The following is a 23574-nucleotide window of genomic DNA, read 5'->3' on the forward strand; positions in this document are numbered from 1 at the left end:
TGGTTAAGAATCCAGCTTCCATTGCAGGTGGCACAGATTGGATCCCAGGTCCAGGAACTAAGATCCTGCGTGCTGCAGGGCGTAGCCAAAAAAGTAAATAAATAAAAGTAGGTTAAATACATACCAGAGCTTTCCTTCCCATTTGTGAACTTCCTAGGTTCATAAGATGGAAAGACCAGAGAACTGTCTTTCCTATGTCTATCATTCAGAGTAATCTAGCATAAATTTCTCAAGATTATTCTGCACATCCCTTTCATACAAATCACCAGAGAATTTCGATCAAAAAGATTCCTAGAATCCATTCTCAGTATCATTTACTGATTCAAAAGCTCCTTTTGCCCTCTTCCGCACCGGAAAAAGGGAGCTACCTGGTATCTCCGGAGTTAGTACTACCGATTAGAGATTCCTTGATGGCTCAGATGGTAAAGAATCCGCCTGTAATACAGGAGACGCAAGAGACGCGGATTCGATCCGGACATGTAAGAGATCGGGGTATGATCCCTGGATTAGGAAAATCCCCTGGAGAAGGGAATGGCTACCCAGTATTCTCGCCTAGAGAATTCCATAGACAGAGGAGCCTGGCGGACTACAGTCCGTGGGATCGCTGAGTCGAACACGACACTAACACACACTACAGATTGGCAGGATTCAGAGACCTGGCATCTGGAGTGACTAGGGGCTCTCCCTAAGGTCCGTTGATTCCTTGTGAATTCTATATTTAATTTGAAGACGGAGAGAAAGGGATTTCGCGTACTCAAAGACGAAACAGCCTCAGGATCCCAGAGATCCTGCAGAGCTACTTAACATCAGGGTTCAAGACGCGTTCAGCTAATAATGTCTCCGGTCGGCCGCCGTCAGCCGTGATGCAACGCTGCGTCCTGTCTGACAGCGGTCACCCGACTGTCAAGATGGCAGCCCCCAGAAGCTGGGCTCTATGGAGCTTCTGCGGCCGTGGGTGGTCGCGGGCAGTGTCGGGCTACAGGCTCCCCGGGCTTCGTAGCTCCTCGCCCAGGGGCCCCCTGGGTGCACGGCTCTTGTCCCAAGAGAAGGAGGCAACCGAAACGCACTTTGGATTTGAGACTGTGTCGGAAGAGGAGAAGGGGGGCAAAGGTGAAAGGGGTGAGAGGGTGAATGGGGAGGATCTGACCGTCTAGTTTCTTCTGCCGAAACCAAGGGTTGATTTACCGTACTGTGAGCTCCGCTGAAGGGCTTCCCAGGTGGCGCTAGTGGTGAAGAATCCACTGGGTCGGGAAGATCCCCTGGAGGAGAGCAGGGCAACCCACTCCAGTATTATTGTCTGGAGAATCCCCGTGGGCAGAAGAGCCTGGCAGGCGGACACGACTGCTTCAAGCCACTTAGCGCGCACGCACGCGCCTCTGATGCATTAACTTGTGCAGTCCTGACCTCCAAGGAGTACCCTTAGTCTGTCGCTGCCAAACTTAGAGCCTCCTCTTTTCAAGTAATTATCACAGAACCCGATCAATTGAGCATTTATGATGTGCAGACATTATTTACAATTCTCATTTCAACTTCCTGATGGTGAGTATTTTTATTCCATCTTACTCATGAGGAAATAGAGACAAAGGTTAAGCAAAACCTTGCCCAGTTTAACGTAGTAAGTGGTGGCACTACTATTCCAACCTAGTTCGGTCTGACTACTGAGCCCATATTGTTAATCTCTTGCTAAAGGGATTTCTTTATAGAAAGAAAGGAGGAGACTATTTTCTATTAATTATGTGCCTCAGCTTCCAAATTTGCCAGGTAGGGAAGATAGTAATTTCTTTCATAGAGTTCTTGTGAAGATTACATTACTTCATACACTAAGGAATTTTGAATAACGCCTGGCACTTCATAATTGCTCAATAAGTGTTAGATATTGTTCAGCACTTTCTTGGTTTTCAGCATAAGACTTGGGAAAAGAAAAGACCTGTTTTAAAATTCCAGCTGTACCATTTGTAATGAGAAAGGTATTATGGTCACATTACAGATAGATAAGGTGAGGCTCTGAGAGGTTGCTTAACTTGGCCTGTAGTCACCCAGGAAATAAGAAAAAGAGCCTACAATTGAATTTTTTATCCTCTTATAGGCTAGTATATTGTATTACCTTTCACCTCAACCTTACTAAATACAGAGCTCTACTATAATTCCTTGAATATCAAATTTAAATTAACACATTTCATTGTGAATCCCCAGAAAGTTAAGACTCATTCATAACTGTGTTCTCAGCATTTGATGCACATTAGGAGCTTGATAACTGGTTGTGGGGTGAAGTAAGTGGAGCCAGGTAAAATGATAGTAAATTCCATAAGTTCATCTTCCCAAAGTTCCTGTGGCTGCAATTCCAAAATGTCTGGGGTGGCAGTATCAACATCCCCGTGGTCATGTGTCTCCTATGATTCCATTGACGTTCTGTTCAAATTTCACCTCTAAGGTTATCCCTTTTCATTATTTTGTTGCACTTTCATTTTTGTAGTCCAGCTTCCTCTTTCAGTTATCTGGTTTGCAAAATGCCACAGAGATTCCCAGCTGGGATCAGAAGGCAACACAGCTACATGCTTTGCTGTCTGCATGTGAATAAGGGATGTATAGTGACCAACCCCCTACAACTGTGAGAGAAGTGACATAATTGGTTTCTGATCGTGATGCATATCTCTTATTTATGCATGATTTATGGACTGAAGGACTACTAGCAAGATTTGTACTTTATGCAGTTACTCACAGTTAATATACCATTGTACTGAATGATGTTGCTAGAGGACTGGTGTTATTGAACTAAACCACAATAACCAAACTTCTTACATATTAGAACCACATAAAGCAAGAAGGGCTTATACTCAGTGAGTTGAGCCTCAGTATCTCTCTAAATATCCCAGATGTTCCAAAGCAAAGAGCAAGCTTATAGGATCCCAGGGTTGAGAATAGATATTCAAGATTGAGTGGAAGGAGGAGGGCTCTATTGTCTGCTGATTCAGCAGAGGACAGTAATGTTTTGGGTCTTAGCAGCACATTTCATCTGAGGAACTCAACATATCTCCCCTTCTTTACCTGATTCAGTCCTTTTGGCAGGTAGGTAGGAGGCTCGCACTGATAGTGTTATCTCATGAACAGAAATGGAGATGCAAAGAAGTTAAATGTAGCCTGTGCTTTGAAGCATCTTAGATAGTAAATTCCTTAACTCTTCAGCCAGTCCATATTCCACATTCTTCCTTGGTCCTGTGGAGTCACGAGAACCCTCTACAATTCAACTTGGCCCTGACTCACATCCTACCATTCATCTGCCCACCAAGTTGAACCTGAGGTTTTTCTCAGTGACACAGGCAGAGATGAGCTGAGGTCTTCCCATCCATTTTTCATGTCTTTCTAATGGATTTTGTTGTCTTTAATGATGATACTTTTAGAAAAACTCCAATCCCCCCACCCCTTCCTCTAAGAAATAGAAATCAGGGAACTCCCTGGTGGTCCAGTGGTTAGGACTCAGCTTGAGTCTCATCCTTGGTTAGGGAACTAAGATCCCGCAAGCCATGTAGTGTGGCCAAAAAAGAAAGTGATTTACTACTAGGTATGTGCATGGCATTACTGCAAGGTAATGGTCCTATGTGAAGCTAAGATAACAGAAAAGAGGTTGACTTATTTCTTACTTGAAGCAATTTAAGCCTTTTTAAATTCTTTATTTATTTGGATACCCTGGGTCTTAGTTGTGGCAGGCAGGATCTTCCATCTTCCTTGTAGTATGCAAACTCTTAGTTGTGGCATGTGGGATGTAGTTCCCCAATCATGGATCAAACAAGGGTGCCCTGCATTGGGAGTGTGGAGTCCTAGCCACTAGACCACCAGGGAAGTCCCTAGTTAAGCCTTTTTTTAAAATCGGTAACGTGCAGATTTGGGCATCAAGCATTATGTCTTGGCTCCACCTTGCAGATAGTTAATTTTATGGGGGGAACGGGGAACTTTCTTACATTTAGGACTTTTCCAGGTTAATATTAGTAGCCCAGTCATGTTGTATTTCTCTCATGTCAAGTCTATCAGGTGTTTGAAAGTGTGGCCAAGAAGTATGATGTGATGAATGATATGATGAGTCTTGGTATCCATCGTGTTTGGAAGGATTTGCTGCTCTGGAAGATGCGCCCGTTTCCTGGCACCCAGCTGTTGGATGTTGCTGGAGGCACAGGTAATGTCCAGTTTGTCCTTGGGTAACACTGAGCTCCTTTTATAAAAACTAGTTTCTCTTGTTGTAATGAGCTAGCTCATCTTCCATAAGGCTGAACATGGTGATTGAAAATCAATACACTTCTCAGAAAGATTTACTTTTTTCTTTTTTTAATTTTATTTATTTAGGTTGTGCTGGGTCTTCCCTGAAGCTCAGGCTTTTCTTTAATTGTAGCGAGCAGGGGCTACTCTCTAGTTGTGGGCATGGACTTCTCACTGTGGTGGCTTCTCTTGTTGCAGAGCACAAGCTCCAGGGTGCACAGACTTCAGTAGTTATAGCACGTGGGCTCAGCAGTTGCGGCTCCCTGGCTCTACAGCGTGGGCTCAATAGTTGTGGCTTAGTTGCTCCACAGCATGTGGGATCTTCCGGGATCAGGGAGTGAACTCTTGTCTGCTGGCAGGTGGATTCTTTACCACTAAGCCACCAGGAAGCCCTACTGAATGCCAATCAAAAACACAGAATATCAACTTTGTGCCTGTCATTTTTCTAAAATTCAGAAGATTACAAAGTAAACTGACCAATTTTTTTCCTCCAGTGTCCTTTCTAAACAACTATTTTTGCTTTCTGTTTAACCTTTAGCCCACTTGCCCTCTTTCTTTGCTGAGGAAGGGAGGGGCTTTTATCATCTAAATTTTCAAGGCAGCCTTTTCTGCCTAATCTGCTATCATATCAGATATCAAAAGCTCTTTTATTGGGGAAAAAAAGCCTCTTTTTATGCATGGTCCTTTGTTTCTTGGTGCACTCTAGGCATTTGGAGAGAAAAATGTCATATAATATAATAATCTATACTAATAGGATAATGTATAATAATAAACTGCAATAGAATAATGTTCATGTTTATGTTTGGCTTTGCTGGTGTGATCCTCTTCCTAAAAGGAAGCACAGAGGGCAGTGAGGTAGAGGACATTAGCAGAATCTATCAAAATCTAAAATGCTTTTTAGTCTAGGGCCCCACAATTCCAATTCTAGACATTTAATCTGAAAAAAGAAAACAAACTTGCACAGAGATATAGCTACAGAAAAGTTTCAGTCAGAGCTGCCACCATCTCCAGTGCACCCCAGCCAGTAACATTACCACATGCCAACAACTGCCCATTTAGAAAATGCAATTAAAAAGTAAGCCAATATATTTAAAAAGACATTTAAAACATACAGTAACAAATATGCTCACACTGCATAATTTTTAGTAACAGTGAAAAGTCGGAAGTAACCTATTTCTACCTCAGCGAAGAAATGACTTTAAGATACATCAATACTATAAAATATTAATATTAGGTAGCTATTTAAAAGAATGAGAAAAGCCTATGAATACTGATAGAACAGTATCAAGGACATATTAAATGGGAAAAAAGGGAAAAAAAGAAAAGTTATATACACTGGATATAATATAACCTTCATTTATGTTTTTAAGTTGTTTCATGTGAGTACATATAATTATATTTAAATTTATAGGAAAGTGACTGAAGAATACCTAATTGGATGGAGAAAATGGAAAACCTAAGGCTGTATTTCTTACAAACAGTGTAAGAAGAAAACAAAGACAAGGAAACAGCATTATAAAAAGGGAAATATGATCCTGAAAGCACTGGCTTTACCTAAACAATATTTATGACGTGGTCACAATAATGTAAACACTTGATTTTCTGCTTTTAAACTCAAACCATCAACAAAGCACAGAAAACATAGAGCTATAGAACAAATACAATGTTATCAGGCTTGACAGAACATATACACACACACATACATATATATATATACACACACACACGCACATATATATATAATGGAAGGTTGAAAGGAATCAAAAGATACTATCTATAGTTGATGGAATAATAAAACAAGGTGAGAGGGATAAACTTGGAATGGGATTAACAGATATATTCCTCTACATATAAAATAAGCAACAAGGACCTTCTATATAGCACAAGGAACTATAGTCAATATCTTGTAATAAGCCATAATGGAAAAGACTCGGAAAATGAAAATATACGTGCAATTGAGTCGTCTTGCTATATACCTGAAACGTTGTAAATCAACTGTACTCCTAATTAAAAAATTAAAATTAAAAAAAAGAAAATCTAGATTAGTTTATTACTCCAGGTTACACAGCTATCTGTGAGGAACTATTAAAAGTGATATAAATATATTGGGAGGACAGAGGCAAGCAGAGATGGGGGCAGGATAGCTCTATAAATTTTTTGAGGAAAGAAATAGCTGTAACCAACAGAAGAAACCGCTAAAGGGATTGGGAAAGATGGTCTGTGGGGAACTGAGCTGGTTATGGGAAGTGGTGGGGCAGTGAGTTGTTGTTGCTTATGAGTGTACCTTCATGTTACCGTCACAAAAATTATTAGAAAAAGACTAGGAAGCAGTACACTCAGCTCTTCCCACTTGTTATGTCTGGAGAGTGTGGATATGGCAACTTTCATGTTTTAGTCTATATATTTAAGTATTGAGCCTTTTAGAGTAAGAATGTGTCCATGCATTACATATACAGGTTTTAAAGGTTTTTTAATTTAAAGAATCTTAGCAGTTAAAAAATTGCTGTTAAAAAAAAATGAACTATTGAAATGAGTACAGCCTTTCAGTTTTCACAGACTCCTCAGCCCCTGTACCTTTGCTGCTCGTGCTGGGTCTAAGAAATGCTGCAGTTGTGTTTGTGTTTGATCTTTCCTCCTGTTGGCTTCCCGCAGGTGACATCGCATTCCGCTTCCTTAATTATGTTCAGGCGCAGCATCAGAGAAAGCAGAAGAGGCAGTTAAGGGCCCAACAAAATTTATCCTGGGAAGAAATTGCCAGGAAGTACCAGAATGAAGAGGATTCCTTGGGTGGTTCTCGTGTCATGGTCTGTGACATCAACAAGGAGATGCTAAAGATTGGAAAACAGAAAGCCCATGCTCAAGGATACAAAGCTGGTAAGTCCTGCAGAAAGTGGGCCTGGAGGAGATGTTTGTAAGATGGAACGTGTACAATGCTGAAGTGCTTTCTCTTCCAGATTTCAAAAACTTATAGATACATAGGAGTGGGAGATAATTTGTCGGGCCCAGCATGTATACTATTGCATGTGTTATTTCAGCAACCAGTTATCAGCCTCAAGTCACAGGGGAGACAACCCAGACCCAGAGAGGTTAAGTATCTTATTCAAGTCACACAGTTTAAATGGCAGAGCCGAAATGTGGACTGACTCTTTGGGTCTCAGCTCTTGGACCCTGAGACAGAAGTTTGGCTTTCAATTCCCAGCAGCTCTCTGATGACCCCAATTCTTGAGCCATTTCATCCCTCTCCCAAAACTAAGCTCTGCCTCAGCTTTCCAACCTGGCGGCACCCAGCCAATGACCAAGGATCCATGGTGCTCCCGGGCCTGAACATATGCCACGTGGGGCTCTCTTCACAGGCAGTCTTTGTTCCAGAACCCCCTGTTGGGTTGGCTGGGGCTTTCTCAGGTCTGCATCAAGGTCTCATGGCTCTTCCCACACATCCTTGCTTCCTCTTCTTTTTATTTTTATTCTGGATGTCTCCCCTCCCCCCCAACCACCACCCCCCCACCTCCCAGAAAATGAAACTGCTCTCCTACCTCTATTTCAGCATGGGTTTCTCAGAGGGCACAGCTGATGCAGTTGAAGAATCACCCGTAAATGGTACTCTTCAAACTTCCCTCGCACAGTCTGCTGTTCAGCCAAGGGGAAAGTGACTGGGTATCTCCAGGCAGCTGCTGCAGCTCCCAGATGGACAGTTTCTGCTCTAGCTTAAAGACACACGTTTTACATTTGGCTTTCTCTTTCAATATTTTGAAATACTTTTGCCCCAGTGTTTTGCCTCAGTAGATGTACTGATCTGGCAGCTGCAGCATGTTTACCCAGCTTTTCAGAGCCACTGTACTGCCCTCTTCCACACTGGTCGAGCACTGCAGGCAGCCCCGGTGAGAAGCAGTGGCACCCAACAAAAAACCCACGTCCCTCGGGTCAACATCAGCACTTCTCTCCTCCCCCACCACCTCCCTACCACGAGTGTCTACGGTTATTTTAGCTTAATTCTTCCTCCTCCTACTTCCACCCCCAGAACGAGCTGCCTAGACGAACTGCAGCCCACTTGGCCCCCCAGATGAAGGGCTCTTTTGTTAACCATCAACACTGATCAGAAGGCCAACAGTCACTAGTGTTTCTAGACAAAGGCACTGTGTTCTTACTCCTACTGAGAAACGTGTTTCCCTTCTCTCTGGCGCCCAGCTACGAAGAGTGGAGAACAAAGATGGGAATGATGGGTAACGTTCCACTTCTAGAATCATCTCTGCCATAGCATAGCTTGCCTTTCAGGCTCTCCTAACAGCCAAGACAGATCCACCTGTTGTAGGAATCATTAGGTGCTGCAGAGTTTGGTTTTATTTTTCCTCCTTGCTTTGAAAGTGAAAGGAAAGTCACTCAGTCATATCCAACTCTTTGCAACCCCATGGAGTCCTTGGAATTCTCCAGGCCAGAATACTGGAGTAGGTAGCCTTTCCCTTCTCCAGGGGATCTTCCCGACCCAGGAATTGAACCAGGCTCTCCTGCATTGCAGGCAAATTCTTTACCAGCTGAGTTACCAGGTGCCAGTCTCCAATAATAATGCCTTTACAACACATACCATGCCAAAATAAAGTTGAAACGAAGTAGAAGGATCCTACAAATGATTTAATAATTATAAAAGTTAATGTATGAAGGCATTTTTGTGCGTAGCACTTTTATGTGTTTTATTTACATGTAGCACTTCCTCCCAAAGTAGAAGCTTGGAGGGCAGAACCCTTAAAAAGATTTGATGGGTTATAAAAGTGATATATTTGGGAAAATTTGGGATGTTAGAAATCAAACATTTGAAGAATTACATTATGAAGAGGTTAATATTAACCATAGTTCCAGCATCCAGAGATGACCATCAGTATTTTAGTATATTTGCTCCCTAGCTTTTTCCTATTCATTTCCTTTTTATAATATTGGCAACATCTTGGAGATACAATTTAGTATTCTGCTTTGTTGAATTAAACAAATTTTTCCATGTTATTAAAAATTTCTGGAGACTGCCCTGGTAGTCCAGGGTTAACACACTGCCTTCCAATGCACGAGGTAGGAGTTCGATCCATGGTCAGGGAGCTAAGATTCCCTCATACCCCTCACAGTCAAAAAAACCAAAGCATAAAACAGAACCAATATTGTAACCAAATTCAATAAAGACTTTAGAAATGGTCCACATTAAAAAAAAAAGTCTTAAAAAGAAAAATTCCTGGGAATTCCAGTGGTCCAGTGGTTAGGACTCTACATTCTCACTGCAGAGGGCCTGTAGAAGCTAATGTATGTGAAGTGATTACATAGACCTCGTCATCGTCATCGTGGGCTTAGTAAGCAGTAGCTTTGATGATAATGTTGTTAATGTCTTCCTCTGAAAAAACAAATGGCTATGTTAAAGGGCATGCTCATTGCTGAGGCTCTTGTTAAATACTGTTAGTGTGCCTCATAGGAAGATTATTTACATTTACCTTCCTCTATGAAGCCTCCTATGAAGTCTGAGGAGGCCTTACAAATAGCTGTGAAAAGAAGAGAAGCAAAAAGCAAAGGAGAAAAGGAAAGATATAATTATCTGAATGCAGAGTTCCAAAGAATAGTAAGAAGAAATAAAAAAGCCTTTCTCAGAGATCAATGCAAAGAAATAGAGGAAAACAACAGAATAGGAAAGACTAGAGATCTCTTCAAGAATATTAGACATACCAAGGGAACATTTCATGCAAAGATGGGCACAATAAAGGACAGAAATGGTATGGACCTAACAGAAGCAGAAGATATTAAGAAGAGGTGTCAAGAATACACAGAAGAACTGTACAAAAAAGATCTTCATGACCCAGATAATCACGGTAGTGTGATCACTCACCTAGAGCCAGACATCCTGGAATATGAAGTCAAGTGGGCCTTAGGAAGCATCACTATGAACAAAGCTAGTGGAGGTGATGGAATTCCAGTGGAGCTATTTCAAATCCTGAAAGATGATGCTGTGAAAGTGCTGCACTCATTATGCCAGCAAATTTGGAAAACTCAGCAATGGCCGCAGGACTGGAAAAGGTCAGTTTTCATTCCAATCCCAAAGAAAGGTAATGCCAAAGAATGCTCAAACTACCACACAATTGTACTCATCTCGCACGCTAGTAAAGTAATGCTCAAAATTCTCCAAGCCAGGCTACAGCAATACGTGAACCATGAACTTCCAGATGTTCAAGCTGGTTTTAGAAAAGGCAGAAGAACCAGAGATCAAATTGCCAATATCCACTGGATCACGGAAAAAGCAAGAGAGTTCCAGAAAAACATCTATTTCTGCTTTATTGACTATGCCAAAGCCTTTGACTGTGTGGATCACAATAAACTGTGGAAAATTCTGAAAGAGATGGGAATACCAGACCACCTGACCTGCCACTTGAGAAACCTGTATGCAGGTCAGGAAGCAACAGTTAGAACTGGACATGGAACAACAGACTGGTTCCAAATAGGAAAAGGAATACATCAAGGCTGTATATTGTCACCCTGCCTATTTAACTTCTATGCAGAGTACATCATGAGAAACGCTGGGCTGAAAGAAGCACAAGCTGGAATCAAGATTGCCGGGAGAAATATCAATAACCTCAGATATGCAGATGACACGACCCTTATGGCAGAAAGTGAAGAGGAACTAAAAAGCCTCTTGATGAAAGTGAAAGAGGAGAGTGAAAATGTTGGCTTAAAGCTCAACATTCAGAAAATTAGGATCATGGCATCTGGTCCCATCACTTCATGGGAAATAGATGGGAAAACAGTGGAAACAGTGTCAAACTTTATTTTTGGGGACTCCAAAATGACTGCAGATGGTGACTGCAGCCATGAAATTAAAAGACGCTTACTCCTTGGAAGAAAAGTTATGACCAACCTAGATAGCATATTCAAAAGCAGAGACGTTACTTTGCCAACAAAGGTCCATCTAGTCAAGGCTATGGTTTTTCCAGTGGTCATGTATGGATGTGAGAGTTGGACTGTGAAGAAGGCTGAGCACCGAAGAATTTATGTTTTTGAACTGTGGTGTTGGAGAAGACTCTTGAGAGCCCCTTGGACTGCAAGAAGATCCAACCAGTCCATCCTAAAGGAGATCAGTCCTGGGTATTCACTGGAAGGATTGATGCTGAAGCTGAAACTCCAGTACTTTGGCCACCTCATGTGAAGAGTTGACTCATTGGAAAAGACCCTGATGCTGGGAGGGATTGGGAGCAGTAGGAAAAGGGGACGACAGAGGATGAGATGGCTGGATGGTATCACCGACTCGATGGACATGAGTTTGGGTAAACTCCGGGAGTTGGCGATGTACAGGGAGGCCTGGCGCTGCAATTCATGGGGTCACAAAGAGTCGGACACGACTGAGCAACTGAACTGAACTGAACTGATGTAGCCTCCCTACTGAATCATACTTCGTGTCTGATTCACTGCATGTCAAATAATATTGAAGCTGAATCAGGATTCTCAGGGGATATAGCCACCCTGATAGGCAGCTCCCTTGGGTGTTTTCGAATTCATGACCAGACTTGGGGTCAAGACACTTTGCTTCTCTGTGAGTCCAGTAGAACCAATATAACTATGCTAAATTATGTACTTAGAATAAATTCTAATGACTATCTGAAGTAGGTACTATTATTGACTCCACTTTACACATGAGGAAACTGAGGCAACGTAGTTTATCCAAAATCATATAGCCAGGGGCCTCCCTGGTGGCTCAGTGGTAAAGAATCTGCCTACCACTGCAGAAGACACGGGTCTGATCCTGGGTATGGAAAGATCCCACAGGCCACGAAGCAGCTAAGCCCATGCTCCATAACTGCTGAGCCTGTGCTCTAAAGCCCAGGAGCTGCAGCCACTGAAACCATGCACTGCAACTACTGAAGCCCAGGAGCCTGGAGTTTGCGCTCCGCAACAAGAGAAGCCACCACAATGTGAAGCCCGTGCACCACAACTAGAGAGTAGCCCCTGCTCTCTGAAGCCAGAGAAAAGCCCTCACAGCAACGAAGACCCAGCACAGCCAAAAATAGAAAATAACTCTATTCAAAAGCTTGATTTTAAAAAAAAGGTCTATAGCTAATAATTGGGGAAGCTGGCATTAGAACCCAGGCAACACCAGGACCTGGGCTCGTAACCACAGTGCTTTACACCTAGTTGGATAAAAATTGCTTAAGAGTAAGGCATAACTAAATAACCAGTGTCTACTCTGAGAACCTTGGGGGAAACTGTCTTCTAAACTTCAAGGACACCAGAAACTTCAAGTTCTCAGGACTGAAGGACACGCTGAAGACGGTGGCCAGGAATCCACTGGAGAAGGCAGGTGTGTGTTTTCTGACACCGCTTCAGATACCGCACGTGTGATGTTCCCCCAGCACCATACAGTTCTCCAATTCTCCAGCGCCAGCCAGCTGTCCAACAATTCAATTCAGTTCTAACACTAATTACCAGAGTTAGATTCCACGGGTTTAAGGGCTTATTGCCACAAGACGGCCCCCAGTTCACAAGACAGCCACAAACAGGGTGTTCAGGGTACCCATACTTCTGTCCAGCTGACTACAAATTTAAGGGTTCCCACAACCCCCTTCCCAGGTTTGACAGTTCCCTGGGTGCAGAGGAGACAGCAGTCCAGGCTGAAGCCAGAACTGCTTTTCTCTTTCAGGACTTGCCTGGATATTGGGAGATGCGGAAGAACTGCCCTTCGATGATGACAAGTTTGATGTTTACACAATTGCCTTTGGGATCCGGAACGTCACACACATTGATCAGGTAACCAATGGCCACATCTGCTGGTGTGACCCAGGATATTAGCTCTCTAGGGGTGTCTCCACAGTGAATGAGGAAAGGGAGAGATTCTTCTCCGAGCCGAGTTCCTGAGTTGAATGTTTCAGGCTGAGAGGTCTTAATCCTTTAAATTGCCAATTTTCCTGCTCACAAAATTAAAAAAACCAAAACCACAGAGCAGATCCCCATAGAAGCCTTTGTAGCTTGAGTTGGTATTCATATCTTCGAGCCTGTCAGTCTTGCTCTCTCATGTCATCTGCTTCCTCCCTCCCCATGAAGCCTCCTGACTCAGAGTTTGCAGATCAGAGCAATTCCCAAGGCTGACACAGGAAAAGGCACTCAGCCCCTATTTTGGCAGAAGGTGGCTAGATTCATGGATCCTCTGTTGGAAGAAGGGAATGTTCAGCCCTTAATTTGATGCAGCTCTTCTTTTATTTCTACTTGAACATTCTGTCCAAACATTTGAAGATGACAGGCGAGGCCCTGAGTTTCATTTCTGTAACGTGGACTCCAGTTGCCTGGTTGCCTGCTTTGGGTGGGATGTTGTTTATGGTGTATTTTAATTTCATTTTATTCCTGTGTCTATAGCCAGTTTATTATTCTTTTTAAATTAAAAATAAATTTTAATAAATTCAAAGCTCAAGCAGCACAAAAGGGATATATCACTAAAAAAATCTTCATCCTTGTGTGCTAACCATTCAGTGCCTCCTCCCTCTGTGGTCACCAATTTGTTAGTGGCATATCTTTGCAAAGATGTCTTGGGCATATTAAGCATATTCATTTCCTTTCTTTTTTTAATAAAAATGTTAGCATATGAAACATTTTGCCCATTGCTTTTTTCCCTTAAAAATATACCTGCAAAAAAAAAGAAATATTTTCCATGTCAGCACATAAAGAACTCTGGCTCTTCCTTTTTTAAATAGCTGCATAGATTCCGTTTGTATATATATTCCCTAATATAACCAGTCTCTCATTGATGATTAAGATGCTCTGCTCTTATGCTGTTCAAATCGTGCTGTAATGAGTAACCCCACGTCATTTCCACAGTAGAAGCATTTCTGTAAAATAGACTCTTTGAAGGAAAATTGCTGGATCAAAGAGGGATAGCCATCATGATTCTGAGAAGTAATTCAAAAATTTCCCTGCCCCAATATGACTCAGCTTAGATTACTCCAGGTAACCTTCTCTAGTCATGGGCAGTGGAATGGCTAAAAGATTTAGGAGACTGTGGGTTTGTTCTGCTGTTACAGCTTCCCAACTGAGATTGAACACGGGATCTGTGGGAAACACACTTTATAACACCCACAGAAGCTAGTGCCGCCTCAGCCTTCCAGAGATGAGTGAGGGTTGCTGAGGGGTGTGTCCTATTGTTCTTGTCTTGCTCAGGCACTACAGGAAGCCCACCGGGTCCTGAAACCAGGAGGAAGATTTCTCTGTCTGGAGTTCAGCCAAGTAAACAATCCCCTCCTATCCAGGTTGGTATTGTTAACAGGGCTTGATTTTCACCATCCAGCCAAGGGTTTCCCATCCCCAAATGGATAGAAAATAGCCAGTAGCTTTAAGCAGGAACCTCAGAGTCCCTGAGTCCCTGGTGAGGGACAGTGCCACCTCTGTGGTCAGCCAGTTCTGAATGAAAACACCTAGACCAGAAGAGTCTCAAACCACTAACCAGAGACTCCAGTGGGCCTGCATATATATTTTGTTTGGCTCATGGTTATTTTAGAAAATTGACTGAGATGTCTATATTTTAAAATTGAGAAATTTTACATAAAAATTTGGATTTCCAACTTGACTTGAGAAATCAGAAATATGGCAACCCTAGTTAAGCCCATATTCCCACATGGCAATAATCAGAGCTAGGTAGTAACTGCCCCTTCCCCACTTTTCTGGACCTTCCTAATTGTGCCTGTCACCACACCCTCAACTGGGTCACTTATTTCAGGTACTTGCTTGACCCCTATAGGCATTTTTGAGTTTATAATCCCAGGCTTAGACCTTCTTGCTTATTAACAGTCACGTTCTAATCTTAATCTTTTGCCTTTTGGTTTAGGCTCTATGATGTATATAGCTTCCAGGTCATTCCTGTCCTGGGAGAAGTCATTGCAGGAGATTGGAAGTCCTACCAATACCTTGTAGAGAGTATCCGACAGTTCCCATCTCAGGTACAAAAAAAGCTGTAGCTTACAACCCAAGGCCCCACAGTTGAAATCCAGGCAATTTCTGCTGTATCTTTCTTTGTGTTTTAGGAGGAATTCAAGGAGATGATAGAAGATGCAGGTTTTCAGAAGGTGACTTACGAAAATCTCACATCAGGCATTGTAGCCATTCACTCTGGTTTCAAACTGTAACTCCTTTAAGATTCTGAAGCATGAACGAGTCACATCCTGTCAGAAGTCTGGAGCTGGAGGATAATCCAGTTAGTGTGACCAGCAGCAGGACATCTCTGCTTGAGGTTGTATGCCTTGGACCCATATTCTGACATGACCAATCTCAAAGTGAAAGAACCAAGTTCCTGTCACTTGACTGCAGCTTTCCTTAGGGGCTACTTCAGGCCTTCTCCTAGAGTTATTTGTCTGTACTTTTGCTTAAGTCCTATTTTTTCTTGGCTGTGCAGTATGTGGTTAAGGTAAAACCAGCACTAAAACTCAATTTTGAAGTGTATTTGTAGCTTCTCTGCCAGTGCTGCCTTCCAGAGGGATAATGAATCATTTGAATCCAATGATGATTTGAACCAGAAAACTTGCTAGCTATACCCAAGTTCACCTTTCAGCCTAGGACTAAGTCTGGGGCCAAAAGCCAAGGCCCAAAGTATAGGGCTAAGGATCACAACTAAAACTGTGCAACTGAAACACTAAGTGAGTTTACAATTTTCATGGATTTTGTCAGTTTCTCCTTGAGGGAGGTGAAAGAAATACACTTTCTTCATCATTCATTCAGTACTCTTCCACCAAAAGCCAATATTGGGTCCTCAGTTCCAGTCATGAAGAAAACAACTTGATAAATCCTTGTTGAAAGAATAAATGTACCAGCAGACTTCTGCTTTCACATCTAAAAAATTGAGAGCTTGTCAGAATACATTTGAAGAAAGGATCTTATAGCTGAAAAAAAAAGTTTGATAAATATCTAGCCAAGCCCCCTCCAGTACACAGCAGAGCTAGGCAGAGCTTAATATAGTCCACTGTTTGATGTTAAAATCAAACCATAAATATTTTCAGAATGGATGAAATTTAAGGGTTTCCTTTTTTGCAGGGGGTTAGGGGTGGGAGAAGGGCTGGTAAGAAATTACAGAAATCAACCTGGGAGTTGCTGGCAGTTTAATTGCAGAGACCTTGCTATTGTTGTCGAATCACTAAAGTTATGTCCAACTCTGCGACCCCGTGGACTGTAGCCCACCAGGCTCCTCTGTCCATGGGATTTCCCAGGCAAGAATACTGGGGTGGGTTGCCATCTCCTTCTCCAAGGAATATTCCCAATGCAAGGATCAAACCCACATCTCCTGCATTGGCAGGCAGATTCTTTACTCCTGAGCCACCAGGGAGGTCCTGCAAAGACTTCAGTTCAAGGCTATTTGAAATGTCTTCAGATGTGCTACCTCTCACCCCAGCACAGAAGGGGTCATTTATGTACTCTCACTCACAAGATCTTGCCCTGTCACTGAAAAGCTTCCAGATACAGCTCTCTATATACAAGTGTCTCAAAGAACAGCACCTGAGAACTTTTGATACAATGCTAAACCTTAGAAAAACTTTCAGCTTAGATTTTTTCAGCCAGTTGGAGCCTTTGAAATTAACAAGGATCAGGCACTGAAAAATCTTCATGGGCGATCAACCCAGTCCTATCTCAGTGGCAGTGATTCTAAGAAATAAAAAGTTAAAAGCTGTCACTTTCTGGTGATATGGGCCAGGTCAAATTAGAACTCCCACTGTCCAGCTGTTTATGGCCTGAAAGCAGCTTTAGGCTCTTTGCTGGACTACTTCTAAGAAGAGCTAAAATCGACAAGATTGATGCAGCTTTGGAGGCCGAATTCCTGTCGGGTTTCAAACAAATAGAGCCAGATCACAAAAGTGGGAAAGGAGCTAGAAGATGAATTACAGGAATCTTTTCAGTCTGTTCATATAAATCCAAACCCAAATCACCCCAATTGCAGCCCCCTGTTCCACAGTACCTCCTTATCCTTTTCCTGCAGAAAGCAGGAAAAACTCTTCCATTTTAATTACCCTAAAACAATTTTTTGCTTTCTACCCTGAAACTTTCCCAGTCCTAACATTGTTCAGCTTCATCAGAACTTCTAAAACCCCAAGTTCTCATCAAGAAAAAGTCTCCAAAGATGTTACAGACTTTATACCACTCTTAAGATGGAGTCATTGATCAATTCAGATCTATCACTTCCTCTGTGTAGCTGTAGCCCAGCTGCAAGTTCTAAAACAAAGGAGCTTTACCTCCTGTAAACACTGAAAACAACGGGAAACTAAAAGCCTTCCTTGCAGCTTCCCAAGATGGTGTGGGTTGTTTGAGCCTCTGCATCATTTCCTTTATCTACAAAAGCTGTCTGCTATACTTGCTTTTATTCAGAGATGTCTTCCTAAAACTGATAGCAGGAAAACTTTACTTATCCACAACTTTAATTGGGCCTTTTAATGAAAGCTTCAACTCACACGTGAACACAGCTAGTTAAAAGCACAGCACAGCAGGCTTATAAGTTTAAATTCCTGCAGACTTTATTAGAATCACATGGAGGACTGCTGCTCAAAAGCTTTTTCCCTTTAAGACCACCTTTAATCTCTGGAGTATACTTTGGCCAAGGCAGGGGAGGGTAAATGTCTAGAGCCCAACAAATTTCTCATTAGCCCAACTTTCTCACCAGCTTATTTCCATTTTACAGCCACAGAAAACTAAAAGGAGTTCTACGACACATTCATCATCTCTTGAGGCCTAAGGCCTAGAACATTCTATAGCAGGTATCACAAGGAGCACTTAAGGAATGTATTTATCAGGTTAGGAGCAAGGGTTTCTCTGCCATGCATTTCTCAACATGCACTTCTGAGTAGTATTCTTCAATGCACAACAGGAGCAGGATGGGCAAGAATGAAACTCAAGAATGTTGAATAGGCTAGTCTGTTACATCCCTCAGAAACTTCAGAGAATCACCCCCACCAACCTACCCAAGATCAAGTAATAGGCCACCTTCAATAGATTATTTGAACAAACGGTAATTAACGCACACTTCTCCAACAGATTTATTTCTTTAAAGGAATGGATTTTGAAGAGAAAAAACATGGGGCAGAGAGGTATGGAATAGAAAATAAATACAAATGTAAGCTGTTTTACTAATTGCTTTATAACCACAAACTAGTACAGAGAATGCCCTGTACAAAACACAATAAAGGTTCAAAGATGGAGGTGTTCCCTTAGGCAAGGCTGAAGACTTCAGTCTCTGGTATTTGGAATTTAGGCTGCAGTCCTTGTTTTTGGATGGATCACTGAGTGTGTGGCACAGTCCATGCTTTTAACCAGATTTGAACAGGAGAATAGCCACTTGGCCCAGGTAGAAGTAGATGAAGTGTTTGGTTTCATGTGTCACATAACTACCGAAGTTCCTCCCCACGATGCAGTGCCAGGTGGGGTTGTACTTCTTATCAAACTCCTGGGGGAAGGAGGTGGAGAAAAAACACAGAATTTTAGTGCTAAACCTGAGGTCAGAGTTTGCCTCCTAGATAAACAGAGCCTGTAGGAGCAGAAAGGAGGAACTTCGGCATCTGCAAATTCTTAAAATGAAAGAATGTTCCCCAGCTCCAAATCGCCTACATAGTGCATTAATGCAAACATACTTGCAGTCTGAGCTAAACTGGGAATGGGGGCTGGGGAGGTAAAGTCAGAAAGGGCAGCCTCTGAGAGTGCTTTGTTATCATGATAATTACACCTTCTAACTTCTATAATATACAGGGACAGCAGGTGACATCAGTTATAGTTTACCCTCTAGTATTTATCTCTAAAAGAACTAAGCTATCCTACTGTATGACATGTACCCCCAAATCCAAGAGAATAGTATTTAGCCCAAAATACGGCCATTGTAACTCATTTTAATATTGCTGAAAACAAAGGTTTCCAAAAGAACAGAGCCTCAGTGAGCAGCTAAACCACTGGAGATCAAAATTTAAAGGACAAGACACTTGGCGCTCCACTGTCCCCGTAAAAAGAAAGCTGGAAGCAGAACCTGACAGCCACCTGGGCAAATCTTATCTTTACGGTCAACAACCCTTCTTCCCCCATCTATCCTGATGGCGCCAATCTACCCCACCACCTGGTCCTCAAGGCTAGCAAATTGCACTAACAACTTCCCCTATTTTTCCCCACCCCTAGAAGCTCTAGGAACTAGAATGCCTGTGTTAATTTCATCACTAGGTAGCTCTAGGTAGGGGCCAAAGCTAGTCTTTCTCTGAAATCTTTCTCTATTAAAGTATTACGAGTCTCGGGCCAGTTAGGCGAAATTTGGCTACTACTGTATTGTACACAGCGGGAACGTCTTTCAGATTAAGGGGGCTAACATTCTTATAGACTAGACAAACGCATTCCTGTTGCTGCCTTTGTCAGAAAAGGTATTTCTGTTCCATCTGAAATCTTTCATCTTCTCATTCTCGACTGGAACCCTCCCACGACTTAGGCTGCCAGTTTCCTTCCCTTCTAGAAAACACAGCTCGAGAAGTTGGCAGACCTGCCAGCTTTCTACAGACTGCCATTTACCAATCCCCCAACCCAGTCCCCAACCACCACCACCCACTTTCCCTCAACTGCCGACTGACTCCCCACTGGAGGCTGGCAAGATCTCCCTCCGGCCCTGCTGGAAACACCCACGCAGCTCCCACCCTCCAACACCCAGATGGATCCTGGGCGCAGCAATCATGCAGAAGGGGGAACCGCTGCTCCCTGATCCTAGAAACCGTTGCTAGGTGGCGCTTTCCCCGTGGAGCTGGGTTTAAAAAAAAAAAACAACAAACAAACTTCGGGCGCTGAGGGGCCGATCTTCAAGATAAGTGCAAAATTAATTTGCGTCCTTTTCTGGAAACCTCTACACCGCGCCACCTTGCGTGCCCCCAAGGATCTCTGCCAGCACACTGGGGACGCATTATCGAGGAGAAGGAAGTTGTGACTCGCCCCAACAGCGCGCAAACTGCCCGAGCCCCCGCCCGCGCCCCGTCCTCACCTTCTTGATATGGGCCGCAATGTCCTTCTCTATATTATACTTTTCCAATGCCTGAGTAGCACACTCCACCGAGTCCTGTTGCATCTCCTCCGACATATCGGCATTCTTGATTACGGCCTTTCGGTCACACATGGTTACCTGAGGGGCGAGGCCGAGGCAAAGGAGTTGGGAGTATGGGCTGCAGGCGCAATTTCCCCGGTCCACTCTGCCCGCCCCACGCCACCCCGGGACGACGACCCCCCCACCCCACTTCTCAGGAAGCGCGAGCCGCGCGAACAGAAGGCGGGAGAAGTCCTGCAGGGGACGAAGCTGAAGAGCGGAGCCCCTGAGTTTCTCACCAAGGAGCAAGGGCTGGCCGACTGCAACGGTCTCCTGGGGGAGGGGCTGGCGAAGCTCACACCCGTGTAGACAGGCGGTCGCTACCGAAGCCGTGGCGCATCTAAGGAGCCCCACGCCAGCCGCCGCCGCCTAGTACCTAAGCCCCGCCCTTCCCCCGTCGACCCCGCCCCCCACCGAACGTCCCTATTGGCTTGACGCAGCCCTTAGAACTCTCCCATTGGCCCATAGACTCAATGGTTCCCTCAGGATCTTTCTCCTGCATTTTGTTGCAGACCACAATGCACCGCTCTCGGCGTCGGTTTCCCCGGCAATGGGCCGCACGAGGTGAGGCCCAAACATCGCGAAGATGGTGCAGGGGCGGGGTGGCGAGGACGTACCCGGGACTAGAGAGATGCAAAGGGAGCTTCCTCCAGGGCCGAGAGAAATGATTACAAATTTTCGGAGGTTGTCCAGGATGCATTCGCGAATAAAGATAGTCTTTGGAAGTTGCGTATTCTGACGTGCCCCCTCGCCCCCCGAGGTCAGAAAGAACTACCCTTTCGACTGAGGTAGTCAGTCCCTTCACAAAAGGGTATCTCTTAAGCTGGGAGGACTTCTTGAGCGAGTGATCGATACAGTCTCAGAAAAGAAGCCCTAGGGTTTGGTTTAATGCTCTGCTGTCTCACTGTTGAAATTCTTTTTAATTTTTTTTTAAACAAGGAACGCCACATTTTGATATTGCATTGAGCCATGCAAATTATGCAGCCGGACTGCCTCTGAAATAGTGGGTGGGGGGTGTCGGAGATCCTCAGGAATGGAAGAGGGCTTCCTTATAAATTAAAGATTATTCCCAAGAGTGGAGTCTCCCTGCTGGGCAAATGATCTCCGTTAAGGGGGTGGGGGACCCTCTGGGTGGATTTGGGAGTGCTGATGTGGGGTGTGACCAGGGTAGGGCTTCTTGCTCTGATGAGGCAGTCTTTCCGGCGTGGGAGTTTCTTGGTGGCGATTTAACTCTAGGGCCGTGGTGTCCTAATAAATAGGCATCCCTCAGAGGTATTTCCTCTGGTTTAGGGAGACTACGCTAAGCTAAGCTAAGCCACTTCAGTAGTGTCCGACTCTGTGCGACCCCATAGACGGCAGCCCACCAGGCTCCGCCGTCCCTGAGATTCTCCAGGCAAGAACACTGGAGTGGGTTAGTAATTAAAAAAGGACTTGGGGTGGGGGATTGGGAGCAGGGTCAGGTCTGGCTTTAAATATTTAAATATTAGCCCTGTCATCTTACTAGAAACCCTCGGGGTTTCTAATCTGTAAAGGGACTAAATATAAACGGAAACCACTACATAGGTATATTGGGAGTATTAAATAAATTAGTGCATTTGAAGTTCTCTGCACATAGCAAGGGGTCGCAAAGAATCAGATACGACTGAGCGACTTCACTTTTTTTTTTTTTCTGAATTAGTGAGAGTGGGTGGTCAAGTAGAAATAGGCAGAAATATAAACAGAAAGCTTTTGGTTACATGGTGAAACTGCTAACTTGTTTATAGGCTTTCCTGGTGGCTCAGATGGGAACAAATCCGCCCGCAATGCAGAAGACCAGGGTTCAGTCCCTGGGGTGGGAAGATCTCCTGAAGAAGAGAATGGCTACCCACTCCAGTATCCTTGCCTGGAGAATTCCATGGACAGAGGAGCCTGGAGGGCTACCAGTCCATAGGGTCATAAAGAGTCAGACACGACTGAGACACTAACGCTTTCACGCTTTTGTTCAATGCATTTGAAGTACTCTGCACATGGCAAGGGCTGGAAGAATTTTGCCAATAACTGTCAACTTAGGGAACTGTCCCAAGAGTCATGACAAGGTTTTGAACTAACACTTCAATGCCTATAATGTGTTTTTCAACTCCCATAAACAAGTTACCAGTTTAACCATGTAACCAAAAGCTTTCTGTTTATATTTCTGCCTGTTTCTACTTGACCACCCACTCTCATTAATCCAGGGGGAAAAAAAGAAAAGGGAAGTTGCTCAGTCCTGTCTGACTCTTTGCGACCCCATGGACTGTAGCCTGCCAGGCTCCTCCATCCATTGGATTTTCCAGGCAAGAAAACTGGAATGGGTTGCTGTTTCCTTCTCGGGGGATATTCCTGACCCAGGGGTCAAACCTGGGTCTCTGGCACTGCAGGCAGACTCTTTACCATCTGAACCAGCAGGGAATCCAGAGCCCCTTACAATTTGATCAAAGACACACAAGAGTCAAAGAGAAACAGGTGGGAATAATCAGAAACTCGTAGGACACATGCTTATCAATTAAATTAGGAGGCTTTTCCCAGTTTCAGGTTTCCAGTGGTGGGGTTATTTATTTGAGGACTTAATGTAGTTCTACCTGGTGTTACTCTTGAAGAAGTTGCACTGGCAACAAGAGGGGGGCTGGGTTAGTGCTTCTACCTAACTTGGGTGTATGATTCAGAGCTAAGGAATCTATGATGCCAGAGCCCGAATCTCTCTTGGGGGCCTTTACTTTTCATAGATATAGTTTTTACTCCCTGTGATCCATGGTTTGACCAGCTTCTCCTTGTTTGAACAGAAAGAGCTGAGAGTCCTTAAAGGGATGAGGTAAAACAGCCGCTGTGTATCAAGTGGTTGCCTACCAGCCAGTGCTTTGCAGTCACTCAGTTGTTCTTCACAACAGCTGTGCCTAGGACCCCTTTGCTCCTATCTCCCTCTTGCCATAACTTCTGCTCATTTAGATTTCAGTAGAAGAAGGCTCAAATACCTCCTTCCCTAGGGAATCATCTCTACTTACCCTCTATCACCACATTCAGTTGCTCTCTACTGAACTAACTATTATTTATTTCCTCTATGGTACTTGCCTCATTTATTCCTTCAGAATAAATTCACGTGAATTATCTCATGTATTTATTTGCTTGGTTATTATCTATCTGTCCCTGCCTGTCTTGTTCACTGCTGCATCTTCAGCTTCGAATTCAGCGTCTGCCACATAGCATGCATTGACTTAGATATGCATTGAATTAAATAT

General features: G+C 43.7%; 2 protein-coding genes across 4 annotated transcripts; one reads left to right on the forward strand and one right to left on the reverse strand.

The window, feature by feature from the left end:
• COQ5 (coenzyme Q5, methyltransferase) lies at nt 867–15894 on the forward strand. 3 transcript variants are annotated; one of them, XM_013970739.2, is made up of 7 exons: nt 867–1119; nt 4019–4168; nt 6901–7122; nt 12902–13008; nt 14410–14498; nt 15074–15185; nt 15270–15894. In XM_013970739.2, exons 1-7 carry the CDS (start codon nt 909–911, stop codon nt 15369–15371), a joined length of 993 nt encoding a protein of 330 aa, XP_013826193.1. In that variant the 5' UTR covers nt 867–908; the 3' UTR covers nt 15372–15894. The 3 variants fall into 3 exon arrangements, with proteins under 3 accessions (XP_013826193.1, XP_005691625.1, XP_005691626.1); XM_005691568.2 differs by having other exon boundaries at nt 867–1110; nt 15270–15684; XM_005691569.3 differs by lacking the exon at nt 867–1119 and adding an exon at nt 1143–1539.
• Nucleotides 18237–20720, reverse strand: DYNLL1 (dynein light chain LC8-type 1). The gene is made up of 3 exons (XM_018061128.1): nt 20563–20720; nt 20225–20362; nt 18237–18667 (listed from the first exon to the last, which is right to left on the reverse strand). The coding sequence occupies exons 2-3, from the start codon at nt 20354–20356 to the stop codon at nt 18530–18532; spliced, it is 270 nt and encodes an 89-aa protein (XP_017916617.1). The 5' UTR covers nt 20357–20362; nt 20563–20720; the 3' UTR covers nt 18237–18529.

This window comes from Capra hircus, chromosome 17 (assembly GCF_001704415.2).
Source record: "Capra hircus breed San Clemente chromosome 17, ASM170441v1, whole genome shotgun sequence".
In the NCBI taxonomy this organism is placed as follows: Eukaryota; Metazoa; Chordata; class Mammalia; order Artiodactyla; family Bovidae; genus Capra; species Capra hircus.